The sequence below is a fragment of the Carassius auratus genome, chromosome 3 (assembly GCF_003368295.1).
Source record: "Carassius auratus strain Wakin chromosome 3, ASM336829v1, whole genome shotgun sequence".
Taxonomy (NCBI): domain Eukaryota; kingdom Metazoa; phylum Chordata; class Actinopteri; order Cypriniformes; family Cyprinidae; genus Carassius; species Carassius auratus.
Window position 1 is genome coordinate 6,019,081 of NC_039245.1, and position 18,934 is coordinate 6,038,014.

Sequence of the window (18,934 nt, forward strand, 5' to 3'; positions counted from 1 at the left end):
TCATGACTTTTTGAGCATGTTTAAGCCCTCAAAAATGCGATTCATTCGGGAGAAGAAGAAGAAGCGGAATAATAATAATAACAGAAAACAAAGCAGATACAAGAGGGTCCTCGCACCTCGGTGGTCGGGCCCTAATTATTCTGTGTCTGTATGAAAGTGATGTGTGATACTTTTTCTTCTCACAGCTTACTATGACTGCTTATAAGAGATTTGCTTTTTGATACATCTGAAACGTGTAGAACACCCTGTTTGATAAAGCTTCTTACCCATTAACAATTGGAGTAAACACGTTTTGATTGATAGGGCCCCAATAATAATAAAATATTCAGTTTTGTAATGCAAAATAATCATTAAATTGAATAATTTCGATTCCACGTTTTATTTAGTAGTAATAAAATATTTTTGATTATAGATATATTATACGAGCTAGAGGTCAGTTATGCCCGTATCTCTTAATAACGTATGTTTTAAGTGTTATCTTATTAGAACGTTTTCGAGCATGCCATTCCATGACCTCATTAAGTACTACGTGATTACGTAAAGAACAACTGACTCGTTTCGTTTTTTGAAACTGTTCTCTGAAACGAATTGTTCAAAAGAGTCGATTCACGAAATGAGTCTCAATCCCCGTCTCTAGGGCGAAGCGCGCATGCGCAGCTCTCGTCTGTGTCGCTGTCCGCTGCTGTGGTGCTGCTCTAATACTGCTGCGTGGAGCTCTTCTGAGAGGAATCACCTAACGCGAACATGGCGACCCGGGTAAGATATGCTTCTATTCGAATTATTCAACGGATAATCTTTTACGATATTCGTAAAATGTAACATAATATTTCACAATAATCGCTCTGGAGAAGAGCTTTAGCGTTTATTTTTTTCACCAAAAGAACAACAACGACAAAATTTTTTTTGATGCCAGCCACTGACATCTTTCCACAATTTACACTCTACAGACAGTAGCAGGTTTCAATACGGTCTATTGTGACCACCAATGCAGATCTGCATAGATAGTGCTGGTTTATGTTACAATTCATAGCATGCTAATAAATGGCTACCGCGGGAAGCTTTGAACAATGACAATAATAATACACCCTCAAGAGTGCTCGAATCTCGGTGGTGGCACTTTTCCAGCATTTAGGTGCATCGTGAAATAGTGGTGATTGGTTGTTTCTAGTGTCAGCCCATCGGTAAACAGGCAAAAGCTTAAAATAGAACCGATGAGGTTGTCCATTTACTTTAGCCCATCGATAAGGTAAAACGTAAGCCCGCAGGCGGTTGTTTCATATTAATCGTTTAATATCGTTTATATTAATGTCTATTTTCAGTAGCCATGTACCGTATTTTGTGCCGCGGAACGCTGTCATGAAGAGTGAAATGACAGGACTGTGCTCCTTCAGCGGATTTAACCTTGACATGGCTCGCGTAATGCTCTCTTAAGCTCATCTCACAACACACTGTTTCTGCTTTGAACGCTCGCGATGAATGTGCAAGCCTGCGATTTCCCGTCTAAAATCGCGCATTCGCGTCCAAATCCCCTCAGAAACACATTGCTCCCATCAAAACGAATGTATCTTGTGCGCAGTACTACAGCACTCCCTCTCCGTGCTGCAGGATGGAGCTCTGTAGGTCTGAACGGGTGCTTTGCTTCTCATTTAGAATAATGCTTTCAAAATGGCATCATTGTCTTTAATTTTATTTGTGGGTAATCTGAGATTCATTTAAGCCATTGTTAATTTATGTTTACCTTATAATTTATTTTAATGATAATTTCATGATTTATAAATAATGAAGATCATTATTTATCATATACTCTCTAAATGCACTGCAGTATTAATATAGGGACCTCTGCTCAATCTGGAATTAAAGCAAGCCATGCTGCTTTTGTTTTATCAGCGGAGAACTGGCCTCCCTGACTGAGCCTGGTTTTACCCAATTTATTTACTTATTTTCTCATTTTCTGTCTCCGATGGAGTTTTGGCAACTTGCCACTGACACTTTTGGCTTGCTTGGTTGGGGACACAATTTCTGGCAACTTTGTTGACTGCACAGACACTATAGGAAGAGAACTGAACTGAGCTGGACGATGACATTGCTGAATCAACAATGAACTGACTTTTAACTGATAAACTAATTGTTTTCCATTGAGCTCTTGCATTATCAGCACACACTTTTCCAGTTTAACACTGGAAAGCTTCTTCGACACAATCTGTATTGTATAAAGCACCATATAAATAAATATAACTTGACTTTAATAATAAATCACAATAGGTATATATATACCATATTTGTGCATAAAAGATGGCAGATTATATAGTCACAGTTTACTATAGCTGTCACTGTATTTAATGGCTTAAGTATGCTTAAGATATGACAGAACATGCCAGTGAAAGAGCAGGTGAAAGCTGTTCAGAAATGTGTAAATGCCTGTCACACACCCACGAACAACTGTAAGAAAAGACTAGCATTTATGAGTCACACAAGTGTCAGTGAGCATCATGTTCTGAAGAAGAGTATAAATCAAGATGAGAATGGAGAGAGTGAACATTGGGAAATCTGTTATTCAGGCTGTATTTGCTGAGATGCCATTTTCATCAGAACACATTTTTGATTCTTTTGATCAATAATGAGACATATCTTGTAAGCTGAACTGATCAAACTAGACCAAGGCAGATGAACTCTGTATGGGCATCCTTCACCCACAGAGTTCAGCTCAGTGTTAAATGAGTGAATACTTTCACTGGCTTCTCACAGAGAGTATGAATGATACACAGTCTGGTTGTGTCTATCACAATGCACTCTAGATGTATGTGAGATACAGGGTGAGTTCTGCTCAATATCTGTTAGGATGAACTGAAGGAAGAATATGTGATTTTCCTTTGTGAGTGTCTCCCGTGAGCACTGGTCGTCTCTTAAGAGAATTTCCCCTTTATATCCCATTTCCTCTGCTTTAAATAAATGTTTCTTGCTTCTGTAGCACCAATATAGATTGCTTTATTTATTTAATAAAAAATGGCTACCAAATAAATCTTTTTATATTAGTGAAAAGGATTCTGTAAGCATTAAAAAGTGGCATGGGCACTAGAATAACCGGCAAGCTCTATTAAATTTGAATTAATAATTTACATTGTTGAGAAATCCAGCCCATCACTTGTGGCTTTAATCAAAGCCCTGCATGAAAGCTTTTTTTTTTTTTTTTTTTTTTTTTTTTTGTATCATTATGAATGCCATTTAGCTAATAAACATGATATCAGGTTTATTATCATCTATACATATAAAGCAGCATTTTGACATTCATCTCTTTTCAAGTCTTTTAAAACCAGTCTTTGTGGACATTAATGGTTTTCTTGCTTCAATTAACTGACAAGCAGCAATCTTCATCATGCAATTACTTCACATCAAGCAACTAAATGCATGGCAAAAAAATAAAATAAAATGAATAAAAATAAACTGATCAGAAATGATTTAAAGTTTTCTCTCAGTCCCGGAAATCACTAAAATCTTCCTCTGGGATAATTAAAAGCAAGTGATAAATTGGAAAAGCTTGAAATGTGTTTCAGAAATGGCAAGTCATGTTCTAACAGTGATTTAAAATTTACATCAGGCTAATTTAATGTTAATTTTTTTGTTCACCTTTTTACATTTTTATTTTTCTTTAAACTGCTGTGACTGTAGTTTTTCTCAGAATGATTTTCAGTTTAAGCCTGTTAAACTATAATAATAACAATAATGATAATTATATCAGTGTCCACACCAACACACTGTATCGTTCTGTTTATTATAAGAGTGTGCTGCTGTTTTGTCGTTTGCTATCAATGCTCAAGCTCTTTAAAGTCATGTGGATTCTGACTGGTTGTCAGTGCTTTTATCGTGCAAAAGTGGTTCTATTGTTGTCATTATAGTTGTGATGTGGATTGCCCTATTCTCACAGAATTTGAATGATAATTAAACTATATAGTTATTATAGCTACCGTCCTTGGTTTTGAGTTTGAAGTTTAGTCTTTTGCAGTTGACCAATCAGGAAGCTTGAATGCATAATTTCTATAATGGGTTATGGGTTCTTTACATTAATCTTCTTGTTTTGCTTGCTGCGATATGAGGATCATCCTTCATTAAGGGTGATACATCAGGGGTACAATCCATAAACCAAAAGTAATACAAGCCACCCCTACATCCCAGTGTAATCCAATAGTCTAACCATTTGAGGCATCTGTGACATCCAGAAATCTCTGTATTGATTGAAGTTTTGTTTGTCTGTTGATCTTAACTCTGCCACTTATGAAATGGCCTAGTAAACTAATAATGCTTAATCATATGCTCAGGGTAGATAAAGTCATTAGCTGCTTACCAGAGCAGTTGTTTTCAGCCCTGTGACAGGACGTCTTCTGTGCAGTCAGGAGTTTCTTTTCAACAGTATTGATCAGACTTCTCCTCATTCCTCAATGAATATCTCTCTAGAGGCCCAGTCTCATTATACATGGATAGTAGTGCTGCTTGAAATAGAATTTTTACTCACAACACTGACTGACGAAATGGCATGCAGCATTTTATTTAGTAAATTCAGTTTTGAATTATACTGCGGTTGTCTTTTTCAAAGCTTATTTATTTGCTCATACATAGGCTACATTTATTTGATCCAAAATACAGTAAAACGGTAATATTGTGAAATAATATTGTAATGAAAGTCTAAAGGTGTAATAAATGTCTAAAGAATAAATGTCTAAGTTGTCCACTGCGTGGGGAAAGTGAGTCGTCCACTGCGTGAGGAAAGTGTGTATACAGATGGACCGCTGGCCAATAAGTGGTAAACTCAGTAGCTACTGGAAATTGTATAGTGAATTTGCGCAACAAGTCAGTAGCCCTATTTTTGGACCTTCTGGCCCCCCATACATTAAACCTTTTAAATGCATCTTTTGATATTTCATATGACTTACAAAAGGATATATACATTCCACTACCATATCAGGGTTTGGTTCGCCTGTGCTTTGCCTTTGCTGCTCCTTCAAGCACACTTGCAGTTGATCCTGATTCTGCTCTGCATGCTGCTTCATGCTGCACACTCTATTGTTTCTCAACCACATGCTGTCTTTGGCTCAGTGTGGTGCTGGCTGTCTCAACTGTTTGTCTTATGTCCTTCTGCCCTACCTCTTGCTTGCGTGCATTCATTGGCCTCCAAGGTTGTAATATTTTTCAAGGTATGTATGCTTTCTGAAATCCCCTCTGCCTCTGCTTGTCTCGCTTGCCAGATTGAGCTGTATGCTTCCCTTACATTAGCTTTCTGCATCGCCTTTAGTGTCCTGAGAGCTGACAGGATGTAACACCTGTTGCCATGACACTTCTTAGTAACAACGACTCGAGGGAGCACTAAAGCGTTACAATGCCCGAACTGCGTCACAATGCCATAGACACAAACCGTTCAAATCAAGATCGTCTGGCTCTGTTCTTACTCTCAGGACAAATAAATGTTGATTTGAGGTTGAGCACTAAAGCTTTAACGACTGAATGGTGTGAGGGCCTTTGGTGAGTTTATTGTGCATGCTGGCAGGAAGACATGGATTATTGCTATTCTGACCTGCAACTAAAGTAAGTCTAAATCCTGGACTGGTCTTCGTTAATGGGATTATGTTTGCCTGTTGAGTTAACATCCACACCCAGGCTTTCAATCAGATATGAGCCCTCAAAGAGCCATTTACTCTCCTCTAGTTCTGCTTCCTGGCCTCACACTGGAATAAAACCAGTGTTGGAATATTGCAATGGAACATTGCAGTGTTTCTTTTTATTTTTTTATTCATTTGTCTTCGTTAACTTTTATTAAAATCACTCTTCTCTGATGACGTGTGCACTGGCCTCCCCTCCAGCAATATGTCAGTCACCATTTTCAATTCAAAAGTAGCAAATACCTAACTTTTAATTGAATTTCAGGTTGACCATGTCAAGTCCCATAATTTTTTCTCATTTGAGAAGCCATGTCACTCGTGTATATACACATCACAATAAGGAAGAAAAGAAGATCAAAGCTTTCAAGCTGACTTTAATACAGTTTATTTTTATTTTTTTTGCAAAAATGCTGATTTAACAGCTTATCACTCCTCTAAAAAATGTCTCTAAAAAGTATATATTATGGAAGTATACATAAGCACCTAATATGTACCCTTAAAGAGATACAATCTGAGATATATATATATATGTAAAAAAAAAAGAGAAATGTCCTGTCTCTTTTGGTCAATATTTTGGAACAAAATAAAGTGCATCCAGCTCCTGGGTATTAATAAAGGCCTTCTGAAGTGAATCGATGCATTTGTGTAAGAAAAATATCCATATTTAAAACTTTACAAACCATAATTTCTAGTTTCTGCTAACTGTCGTGAGCACGTTTCCAAGAGAGTGGCGTTCCAGTGGATGACGAAGGACGTAGGTGTACTGTAAGCACCGGTGAGAAGTGACGAATGCACGACATATACTTTATGATGGATGGAAGCTTTTTTTTTTACCCCCATTCTCTACTATTATAAAGTTTGGAAGAGCCAGGACATTTTTTAAATACCTCCGACTGTATTTGTCACACCTAGGATGGCCTGAGGATGAGTAAATCAAGGGGTAGTTCAATTTTTGGGCGAACTATCCCTTTAAGTAGCACTATGAAACTTATAATGGTATAAAGTTTTGCATATTTTGTCTGAGAGTGTTATTAACTTTCCAGAATTCTAAGTGTAGATTACATTTTCTGTGTTTATTTGTATTAAGTTTAAGTTTTAATCATGTGCTGTTCTATAGGCAAGTGCTCTTCATTATGTACAGAAAAAGCATTGCCATGTTTTCATTAACAACAGTCATTGTTAAATTATTGCAATGGACTGATGTTTATTGTCACAATTTTAAGGATAATACTACAATACTTTACAATACTAAGTCTTTAGGATGCTAAACCTCTGATAAAATGTTCCAAGAATTATGAAACATTTAGGAGTAATACACTCTCTCTTTATGTATCTCATAATGTTAATTATGAATTGATACTAGAAATAAGCAGTAACTTTAATGAATAAATGCAGTGAAATCATTGATTTTAGGTTCATGTAATGTGGCTTTAACTACCTGGAAATGCAAAAATCTATTAAAAAGGTTTTTATAAATCTGAGCTATGTAGATTTTGTTCTCTTAATCTCGAATTGTTTGCACTGAAGCTTTGTTTTCTTGTTGAGTCATTCATTATCTTTCTGTTCATATATCATATACCCAGATGGAAACAGTGTGCAGCCCTGCTTTTCCATTTGCTCTCCTTTTTCTTTTTCTTTCTTTTGTAGTCTGTTTTATTTATGGTTCTTTGGCTGGTTGCAGCCAAAGAAGGAGCAAATAAAGCTAGAACACCCATGAACCTTCACTGTCAGTCTTTGCTTCAAATATTTATTTGTCTTTTATGTTTCTCATTTACCCATGTTTAACGCATTAGGTGAATGCTGCTCTCTTGTAGACAGATTTATGATTATATTTTTTGCTACTGTTCCCTTGCCTTTTTGTTTATCGCCTATGTGTTGTTATCCAGCACGGTTTATGTCTAAACCCTAGTATTATTGTTTTGGGGTTTGTAGAATCTCTATTGCAATAAAACATGATGCATGTGATCCTGGAAGGGATGATTAGATGAGATCTTTAAAAGACTCCCGATGCTTTAATTGTTGAACAAGTTTTTAGCTTGTACAGTAAAAACAGCTTTCCATCTTGCTGTTTTTCAGCATGGGATTTCCTATTTTTAAAACCCTGCAGAGAATCATGGGAACTCTATCATATGGTGTGGTTTAAATTTTTCATAAGGAGAAAAAGCTTTTCACATGAGAAATGACACCCAGTGAGCTAATAGGCTATAGCAAGATGCAAATTTTAAAGCTGAAGTGTGTAATTTCTGTGCCACTAGCGCCACCAAGTGAAACTACAAGTTGCTAGTTCTCAAACAGGTTTCCCTGAAGACTCTCCTTAAATGCCATTGGCCAGTCAGTCACATAGTCCCGCCCCCCAGTCCATGCCATTGGTTGAGCCAATGTTGTTCTGTTTTGCTGCTCAAATAAATATAACTACATACCAAAAGTGCCACAGATTTGTACCTCTCTCTGCTATTAACTGAACGGAAGAAAAAAATTACACACATCACCTTTAAGCTTTAAGATCAATAACCAGATGTCTTGTTCGCATTAAGGCAAACTTCTCTTCTGCTTCTCACCATCTTACTCTCTCTCTTTATTATTATCTGTCTCTGTGCAGACGATGCAAGCTGCTCGATGCCCGACAGATGAGCTGTCACTGACGAACTGTGCAGTTGTGAGTGAGAAAGACTTGCAGTCTGGGCAGTGAGTATTTACCCGCACCACAGATTCATCACATTTGCACACGGAAATATGACGGCCAGTAGATACTTCGCAATTTAGCATTATTGTAGATAGGAAATGATTTTATATATATATATTATACAAAATGTTATAATGTTATTCAGGTGAAGTGAATAACATTGATTATATTGTTGCAGTGGCACCAGTCAAGGGCTGGGATAAACAGCATTAGGCAGCAAGAAGTAAACAGTCAGTTCTTGAATTCCATAGGTTTGATACGATATTAATACTTTGACAAGGGCCAAATTGTGATGCTAGACGACTGGGTCAAAGCATCTAAAAAATGGCAGTTCTTGTGGGGTGTTCCCTGTTCACAGCTACCAAAACGGTGCAAGGACGACCGGTGAACCGGCATCAGGGTCATTGGCCCCCAAGGCTCGCTGATCCACATGGGGAGCAAAGGCTAGCCTGTCTAGTCCAATAAAGTCCAACAGTTTGTTGTGTATGGGGCCGACGGTCTTAATGACCTTGATGACCCATGTACACTGCTAAAAGCGCTAAGAAATGAAAGTGACCAAAGTGAAACATTTCATATGTCATAACATTCAGTTCTCATGGATTTAGTAGAAAGTTTATTTCTTATAGGTTTAGTAGAAAAAAAGCCTAAACATGATTTATAAGGGAAAAAATAACCCTAAAAATCTACTCTATGGGGCAAATACTGCCCCTTAATAAAGTCGTTTTTGTCATGGACCCCTGACAATGGATACTCATTAATCATATGTAATGTGTAGTACACATTATATTTTAGCAGTTTTATCATATGGGTGTATCTAACACTGTAGGGAAAGTTTAAACAAACATATAATAAGTGCTCTAGCAGCAGAGCTCGTGATTTTCCCTAGGCTTCAAGTGTGTGTGTGCGCGTGCGTGTGTTGTGTGTGTGTGTTGTGTGTGTGTGTGTCCTGAATGCTGAATCAGTCCAGACATTAACTCAGGCCGACAGAGTCTGCCGCAGTGCCTCTTGCTGATGCCTCATGTCCAAGAATATCACAACTTGAGGGCTGATTTGTGTGGGTTTGTGTCGACATATTATTGATGTATGGCATGTTAGTGTCTGATGTCAATTGATATATCCTGTAATAAATAATAAAAATATATTTAAAAGAAAATATATACATAATATATACACTTTAATCCAAAGTAAATTACAACAATTAGTATTATGTATAATAATAATCATTACAAAATTATTAAATTATTATTAATTACTATTATATTATTTTTGGGGTGGAAAAAATAAAAATAAAAATAGTGGCCAAAGCTTCCAGTTAGACCCTAACCATTAAGTCATCACATGAATAAATATATTATCCATGATTATGATTAACCTGTGCTTAAACTGAATGAATTGTCGTTAACATATTACCCATATTATGTACTAATCTCAGACTGTGTTGGATTGGTGCAGTTGTAAATGTGGGGGGAAACGGTTAAACATGTTAAAATGATATTTCCGGCCATAAAACCACCATAGTTTCTGTTACACATTGTATTTTTGGATCCGTGTGTCATTAGAAGTTGAATATCTTCTGCCTCTCTTCACCAGGCATGTGACTGTGAGGACGACCCCCGCTCACAAGTTTTTGTTCACAGTGAAGTGTCACCACTCGGTGCTTCCTGGGACCATCGCTTTCAGTTTGCCACAGGTACAAGACTCCTGCCAAGATCTTTTACTTTTGACACAAACACAACAGAAGACAAACACTTCACATTGTAGCCCAAACAACAGCTAAACCAACAGATTTAAATTAAATGTTTTTTCTTCTGTGGAATTTTAAAGAAGTTATTCTGAAGAATGCTGATAACCAAACAGTTTTGGTTGCCACTGACTTCCATTGCATGGACAGAAAAATTCCTCAAAATATATTATTGTATGTTCCACAGTAGAAATAACTGGTTTGGAATAACACGAGAGTAAATCAGTTATGAAATCATTTTAATTTTTGGGCGAACTGTCCATTTAAGGAAGGATAATCAGTGCTTATATTTTTACAAACAGCAACGTTTTGCTGCTTTATTAATTTTCTTATTTTTCTTAAAGAGGAAATGGGCAGGCCTGTCCATCGGACAAGAAATAGAAGGTGTGTACATTGCTCTTGGATGAACATTTGCAACAAAAACACATTTTTTTAGATCAAATAATATAAAAATAAAATGCATTTTTTCCAGTGGCCAACTACAACTTTGACAAATCCAAGCAGTGCATTGGTGCCATGACCATTGAGATTGACTTCCTGCAGAAGAAGAGCACTGACTCCAGTCCCTACGACTCAGACAATATGGCTGCTGAGTTTATTCAGCATTTCAACAATCAGGGTTTCACTGTGGGACAGCAGGTCAGAATCACGTCACAAGAACTGAATAAATGGTATCTGATGTTTAATTGTACATGCTCATTTTGGATTCTCTTCTGCTTTTCCTGTCGTAGCTGGTCTTCAGTTTCTGCGACAAGCTCTTTGGCCTAGTTATCAAAGACATTGAGGCGATGGACTCCAGCATACTGAAGGGCGAACCAGAATCTGGCAAAAAGCAAAAGGTATTGGAAAGAGAACAAGATGTTCTGAATTTGCACTGTAATGTCATTATGAAAATGTATGTGAATGCACAGTAAATTATCCTTTGTTCACAGATTGAGATCGGCCTGTTGGTTGGAAACAGTCAAGTGATTTTCGAAAAATCAGAGGGCTCGTCTCTTACTCTAGTTGGTGAGTTTTGTCACACTTGAAAATGAGTTTCTATTCATTGTCATATAAACAGCTTTGTAACTCGGCTCCTCCTCTTCACTAGGCAAGGCCAAGACCAAAGAATCCCGTCAGTCCATCATTAACCCTGACTGGAACTTCGAGAAAATGGGCATCGGTGGTCTAGACAAGGAGTTCTCCGATATCTTCCGCAGGGCTTTTGCCTCTCGAGTTTTCCCGCCAGACATCGTGGAGCAGATGGGTATGTGTTGTCTTCACTTTTCATTTTGTTGTGTAATCTTATGTTAAAAGCATCCATTGACCAGAACGGTCCATTTATGTTATTATTTGTAACTACTCAGATGCATTGATTGTGGGTCATGTGTTGTAAAAGTGAGCTGTTTTCTCTGCAGGGTGTAAGCATGTGAAAGGCATCCTGCTCTTCGGTCCTCCTGGCTGTGGTAAAACACTGATGGCCAGGCAAATCGGAAAGATGCTGAATGCCAGAGAGCCAAAGATAGTCAACGGACCAGAGATCCTCAACAAGTATGTTGGTGAATCTGAGGCCAATATTAGGAAACTGTTCGCAGATGCTGAGGAGGAACAGAAAAGGGTGAGATGACAAAATGCCCTCTTAAACACACTATCCTCATGATACCATAAATTACTATACTATAGCATACCATGCTGTCTTCTATTGCTTCATTATACATCTGTGGTTTTCTGTGCAGTTGGGTGCTAACAGTGGCCTGCATATCCTCATCTTTGATGAACTGGATGCAATCTGTAAGCAGCGTGGTACAGCTGCCGGCAGCACAGGTGTGCACGACACTGTGGTCAACCAGCTCCTGTCCAAGATCGACGGAGTGGAGCAGCTCAACAACATCCTTGTCATCGGTGAATAGCAGCAGTTATTATATGTTCTGTTGCTTTGCAATACTAGGAGGTCATAATAGAGCTCTAAATCTATGAATGCAAATAAATACTACATACCACATACATACCATACTACATACATACCTTTTTTGTGCAAATTTAATGACTTTTGAAGAAAAATAAAGAGTGATTAATGTACCAAAATGTCGGTAGTTTTCATGAATAACATGAAAATAATAATATCAATAATATCAAAAGAAATGCATATATTACATTTATATGATCAATTATTTTTGATTGTAAAATATTTTAAATATTATTATTCTAAATATTTTATAATAATAATAATTATTATTATTGTTGTTAGTATAGTATTTAATTATTATTAGCGTAGTATTTAGCTATTTCTATTTAAGTTTATATCTAATCTAATTTGGCTTGAAAGAAGTGATTGATTATTGGAAAAAAATAACTTTTGATTTTAATAATAATAATGATAACAATGATTATAATTATGAAATATTATCATTATTATTAAAAACAAAAAAATGTAATATAATAATAACAAAAATAAATTTTTCATAAAATAATTTACATTTTTAATACATTTTTATTACATTATTATTATTATTATTATTATTCAATTACTGTCAGGATTTTTTTACATTATTCATAATAAAAGTCACTGCAAAATTCAAATAATCTTTTTTTTTTTATTATTATTTTGTTTTTGTTTTTGTTTTCTAACCTGTGCACTTGTCTTTATCTGAAAGGCATGACGAACAGGCCTGATCTGATAGATGATGCTTTGATGAGACCTGGCCGATTTGAAGTAAAGATGGAAATTGGTAGGACCTTGCTCTTTGTTCAGCAACCAAGAAAGCGAAATAAATAGATCAATTCAACACTCTCTCTATCTTGGTTCATTCTTACCCATTTGTCTACGTCTCATCACCCAGGTTTGCCAGATGAAAATGGCCGTGTTCAGATCCTGAACATTCACACAGCGAAGATGAGAGAGTTTAACCTTCTGTCTAATGATGTGGATGTTAAAGAACTGGCTGCTGAGACCAAGAACTACAGTGGAGCTGAACTGGAGGGCCTGGTCAGAGCGGCCCAGTCTACTGCCATGAACCGACACATTAAGGTACAAAATACTGTATACTGATCTATGCATCTTTCATAATACCCCATTTGAAAGGTCTAAGCCTGTGTTGAACTGTATCCCAGGCCACATCTACTGTAGAGGTGGACATGGAGCGAGCAGAAAAGCTGCAAGTCACTCGATCAGATTTCATGGGGTCCTTGAATAACGACATTAAACCTGTAAGTATTTGCCTTGTTGGATAATTGTTCGTTTTCATCAGCGGAAGGACTAAAGAATTCAGAGAGTCATTTATAGTTGAACTGGTCAAATGAAACCATGTCCTCTTTTACTTTTGTCAGGCTTTTGGCACCAACCAGGAAGACTACTCCAGTTACATCATGAACGGCATCATTAAGTGGGGTGATCCAGTGACCCGAGTGCTGGAGGACGGAGAGCTACTGGTGCAGCAGACTAAGAACAGTGACCGCACCCCACTCGTGTCTGTGCTTCTCGAGGGTCAGCTTTCATTTTTACCTTCATCAAGTAGAAAGAACTTTGTAAGGATGATCCATGAATGTCCTATGCCAACATTATAAAAACATTATGCAAATATTAACATCTCAAGGACCTTATGAAAATGTGGTTCCAAGTATGTTTCTTTCAGCATTATTAGAAAATTATCATAAAAAAAGCATAGTAAGGACGTTCTGAAAATGTTCTCACAATGTTTTATGCTAACATTACAAAAACATTCAGCAAACATTATTAACATCATAAGAACATTCAGAGAAAGTACGTTTTCTGTCAATATGTTCAATGTTCGTGATTTATCATCAAGTAATAAGAACATTACAGAAAGCAAACATCTAATGTAGAAATGTTATAGGAAAGTTAAGAATGTTTTGTTCTAATATTTACATTTGTTAATGTATGAATATTAAAGTTGTGGGAACACACCCTATAAGGATAATATTGTCTGTGCTCAACCCAGATGTAGACTTTGCAGTTCTGACAGATCATGTTTTTTTGCCTCAGGACCTCCTCACAGTGGGAAGACAGCTCTGGCCGCCAAAATCTCAGAGGACTCGCAGTTCCCGTTCATTAAGATCTGCTCTCCAGACAAGATGATTGGCTTCTCAGAGATCTCCAAATGCCAGGCAATCAAGAAGGTTAGTGTTAACATATTGCGTGCTCATAAATTTAAATACAGTCTTGTTGCTTTGCACACCATAATAATAAATGTTCAATATTACTTCTCAGGTCTTTGACGATGCTTACAAGTCTCAGCTGAGCTGTGTTGTGGTTGATGACATTGAGCGTCTGTTGGGTTAGACCGTTTTATTATTTAGATTGTTGATTTTTATTTATTCTTTGAATGCAGAAATTATTACTGTTTGCACTATTAACAGCATACTATGAATTATGTGCGGTGAAACAGATTACGTGCCGATTGGTCCTCGATTTTCCAACCTGGTTCTTCAGGCCCTGCTGGTCTTGCTGAAGAAGACTCCACCTCATGTAAATCTGATGTTTTTATATGTGCATTTGTGACAGTGATTTACTCTTTTTATTCTGTCACTGCACATGCATTTGTCTATGTACTGTAAGTGTATTAGATTATGGGAATAACACGCCTGGTGTTCTTCTCTTGATCTAAAGGGCCGTAAGCTGCTGATCATCGGTACCACCAGCCGTAAAGACGTGCTGCAGGAGATGGAGATGCTGGATGCGTTCAGCACCACCATCCATGTGCACAATATCTCCAGTGGTGAACATCTGGTTGAAGCTCTAGAGGTGAGATGAGATGAAACCAAAGTCAGAGCTTCTTTTTAAGCTGATGTGTTCTACAAATGTAAGAAAAACTAGTATTGAGCTATGCAAGATACGTGACATAAAATCAGGAGATTCAGGATGTTATTTCAGCGTTCTAGTTTATTTAATGTTTCTTCCAGCATTAGCCAGTAGAGGGCGATACCACTCTTCTGGCACTTCATTTACAGGCACAAAATGTTTCTCTCATACTTATCTTTTTTCTGTTCATTCCAAGCTCCTGGGCAGCTTCACAGATGCTGAGAGAACCACCATCGCCCAGAATGTGAAAGGAAAAAGAGTGTGGATTGGCATTAAAAAGCTTCTCATGCTTATAGAGATGTCTCTACAGGTAAGCTTCGTCTGTGTTTACCTCAGAACGAGGCAAGACAAAGTCTGTAAATATTACTGTGGACTATTAAGAGTCACTCAAACCCATTACATCTTTGGATTTGTATCCAGTGTTCATCTGGAAATTTTCTCTAGAAACTAGAAATGTAGAAATAGAACTTGAAACTCAATGAGCTCAAGTAGTTTTCCAGCATACTTTTTGAAAGGCGGTCTAAATAGTTCAATTTTTATAGCTGTTTCATGCACAGAAGAACCTCACACTACATCTAAAGTGCCTTCTAGCAATCTCATGAGCTCACTTCATCTCGTGACAGTCACATGCAGGGAACCATATACGTGAAAATGAAAGTTTATTTATAGCATGTTGTGTTTACTCTCCTCTCTAGATGGATCAGGCGTACAGAGTCAGCAAGTTCCTCACTCTACTCAAAGAAGAGGGAGCGTGAGTACTCACCACTATAATAATATGTTGCATATTTGGCACATCAGTGTCTGATAAAAGAGTTATTGCCACAGACTCACTGGATCAGGATCCTGACGAGGAGTTAAACAGGCATTAAGTTTGCTTTATTTTTGATTTTGTTAATTGACAGGCTGGATGAAAACAATCACATTCGAATTTAACACTGCTGGTGAAAACTGATGGTAAGGGTGTCATGGTAAATATGTGTGCTGTATTCAGAGCCATCAGAGTAGTTGCTTTGACATTTTTTGATCCTTAGTTTTTCCCTTAAAGACACAGAACCTAAAAACTAGAGTCCTGTAGCCATTCCAAGCCAGTCTGATCTCTTCATGTGCTTTAATAGCTGCTTTGAATAGTTTTGGGTCAGTAAGATTTATTGATTTTATTTATTTTTTTCAGCAAGGATGCATTCAACAGCAAAGATATTTATAATGTTACAAAAATTTAAATTTCACACAAAAGTTTCATCAAAAATATTAAGCAGCACGACTGCTTTGGCATCACATGAATAAAATACATTTGAAAATAAATGCAGCTTTGGTGATACTTTTAAAAATCTTATTGACCCCAAACCTATGAACATCACTGTATAAAAGAAAATGTAATGCTGTATTTACTAAATGTGTTACACCACACATTTAAATACTCAAGTGAGACAATTACCATATATGTATTTTATTCAACTATCAACTATTAGCTTTATTACTTATAAGATTGTTAGATCTTCCTGCTCAGGGCCTGCAGAGGTCAGACTTTTCCACTGCGAATCATCGCAATCTAGTGAAAGTCAACATGCTGTTTCCAAATAATTTTACTTCTAGAATCTGATATTTTCAGTTGAAACAGAATATTCAAGAAAGGAAAGGAAAGGAAAAAGACAAAAAATGAGTGCATATTTTTATATCAGAGGTTGTGGTTTTCACAACAAGGAGAGTTTTCACATGATTTTTTTTATTAATATATAAAAATGTATGAATATTGACTGTTCTATAAAATGTTTTATCATAAACTAAACCTTTAGAAGCAGACTAAAATAATAGAACATGAATGTTTTTATTTAGAACAATGTGCACCAATCATGTGCAGGAAGAGTAGAAATGTGCAGTATAAGACAGATAGTAGGGTTGATTTTGAATACATATTGACATTATCTCTTAGAAAAACAGTCAGTATTGGTAATGGTTGACTTTCAGTTGGCAGCCATCAAAGTCACAGAGTCTGTGTGCCAGAGCTTGTCTGTAATTTGGACTGGACCCAAACACCAAGGGGCCGAAGTGAAACCCAAAACCAACCGACATACAGTACACTCTCCCACAGAGTAAACACTCATACTCCATCCTTCTCTCTGCAGAGATCGTGGTGTATATGAGTAACAGAGGACAGGAGAGAGGTTCCTCCCAACTGCATGTTCCCCTGGAAACTATGAGCACACTCCACCCAAACCACACCCTCACAATACTGACAACCTGGCAGAGGTCACACAGCCGTCCCTCATATCAAACCAATAGCAGATATCGTCTTGTGCATTGTGTAAAATTTCTGTACCCTGTTTGTTTACATAAATATATCTATTTCAGTCTACTCAAAGCCATGAAGATGTAAAAAAAAATCAGATTAAAAAACATGTACATATGCTGCTGGATGCAAAACATATATAGCATATCTATATCATGCAGTTTATGAATCTGTAAGTAGGATATAAGAAAGCTGTTGGTGTGTGTGTATATACAGTTGTGAAGATGAGACGTGCTGTCCGTAGTGTGCATACGCTGAACCCTTCCTTTGTGATTGTGTTGTGGTAACACAACAAGAAAACAATATAGATCACAGTGTTACTTGATATTGTACATAGGTTGAAAATATGACGAGTTTGATTTGTTTCAGTTTTATGTAGATTAATTTTACAGTGTTAGAGCTGTTAATATATAGTGTATTCATGTTAACTAGTGTTGCAGAAGCCAGAACATTGAGAACAACCTTGATCAGTTGTACAGGGGATTGAAAAGCTGTTGTCACTACATGAGTGTGTATGTGTGTGTGTGTTTGATTTAGTGCATCAATAAAATGCTACAGATCAGCTTTAGAGTGAACTAATTTGTGTGGCTGTATTTATCTGTGTAAGTGTAGTGTGTGTAGATATTGTTTTTATGTTGTTTTATGTATTTATTAGTTTTTTGCCTGCCCATTCATTCATGGTTTCTGTGACCAGTGTTCAATGTCCAGAGCTCTTTGATCTGTTATTAATATTGGAGATGTGTGGCCCTGATGCAAAATTGTGTTGCTGCAATATGAATAATAAAAAAATGGATCCCACAAAGAGTTTACTTGTTTTTGTGTTGTGAAGATTCATTCCAATGATGTGCTAGTGTATAGCCACCTCAACAGAGGAAATGTGGGATCATAACTTTGATATTTATTTATTTATCCTTGCAAACATAACAAACAACTCTAAGTAAAATATACTTACTGTATAAGTTCAAACTTTAATTTCTACAAGCTTAAATTGAGTAATAATATAGAATTTACTTAATTTTGTTATTTCATTCTTGCCTTAACTTATTTAATGTAGAAATTACATATGTATTTATGTAGTAGCCTATTTACTATTGTACTATTTACCAAAAAAATAATTTTAATCAGTGCATGGGGTGCAAAAGGAAGTTTAGGACGATCTGCTCTTAAAAGCACTGCACGACGTCTACTGCAGCAGAAAGAACAAGCCTAGTAACAAGCATCTCTAGAGTTCATAAGCCGGTCTAATATCTGCAGCTGTCCATGTGCTAGAGATTCATCCTTCAATACAAGTGGAAGAAAGTGTTCTGAAAGGCTGTCCTTGATTTGATGTTTACTTCAACAATTCTAATTTACTTCAAGTACAAATGTGGGTGGAATTGTTTACTTCAACATCTTTAACTGATAGATATAGTGACATTTTGACAGAAAACAACAAATTTATGAAGTTGTTAATTCATGAAGTTGTAAATTTTCTATCTGAAATGTATTCTCTGAAATACGTGATTCTGACAGGTCAATCGCAACATTCAGCGTTCAGATATTTCCTACAGTGTTTTTAATGTTACCACGTAAACTACATCAGGTGCTACTTTTGTGTTTCTTTTACTGTTTATGATCACACCATGCTCACTTTTTTCATAAAAAAAGCAATAGTACCATCTTGTGGTTCAGTTTAACAATTGTAATGACCTCCAAGGGCTTTAAAGGTTAGTTCACCCAAAAATGAAAATTAACCCATAAATTACTCACCTTGAAGTCATCCTAGGTGTATATGACT

At 36.7% G+C, this 18,934-nt stretch overlaps 1 protein-coding gene across 2 annotated transcripts; it reads left to right on the forward strand.

Moving 5' to 3' along the window:
* The first annotated feature begins 634 nt into the window (after positions 1-634).
* On the forward strand, positions 635-17,966 carry nsfa (N-ethylmaleimide-sensitive factor a). Of its 2 annotated transcripts, XM_026205024.1 has the most exons (22): positions 635-756; positions 8,248-8,333; positions 9,922-10,021; positions 10,417-10,456; positions 10,545-10,711; positions 10,804-10,911; positions 11,005-11,080; positions 11,163-11,318; positions 11,470-11,669; positions 11,788-11,953; positions 12,706-12,780; positions 12,892-13,079; positions 13,163-13,258; positions 13,379-13,535; positions 14,055-14,188; positions 14,280-14,346; positions 14,458-14,537; positions 14,679-14,813; positions 15,067-15,180; positions 15,566-15,621; positions 15,773-15,824; positions 16,994-17,966. In XM_026205024.1, exons 1-21 carry the CDS (start codon positions 745-747, stop codon positions 15,801-15,803), a joined length of 2,244 nt encoding a protein of 747 aa, XP_026060809.1. In that variant the 5' UTR covers positions 635-744; the 3' UTR covers positions 15,804-15,824; positions 16,994-17,966. The 2 variants fall into 2 exon arrangements, with proteins under 2 accessions (XP_026060809.1, XP_026060817.1); XM_026205032.1 differs by lacking the exon at positions 15,773-15,824 and having other exon boundaries at positions 16,994-17,246.
* Positions 17,967-18,934: the final 968 nt, after the last annotated feature.

Excerpts from the sequence above, each read along its gene's own strand:
- nsfa (XM_026205024.1), top strand. Across the intron at positions 8,334-9,921 it reads AAAGACTTGCAGTCTGGGCA|GCATGTGACTGTGAGGACGA; the intron begins GTGAGTATTTAC and ends TCTCTTCACCAG. Across the intron at positions 11,954-12,705 it reads CAACAACATCCTTGTCATCG|GCATGACGAACAGGCCTGAT; the intron begins GTGAATAGCAGC and ends TTTATCTGAAAG.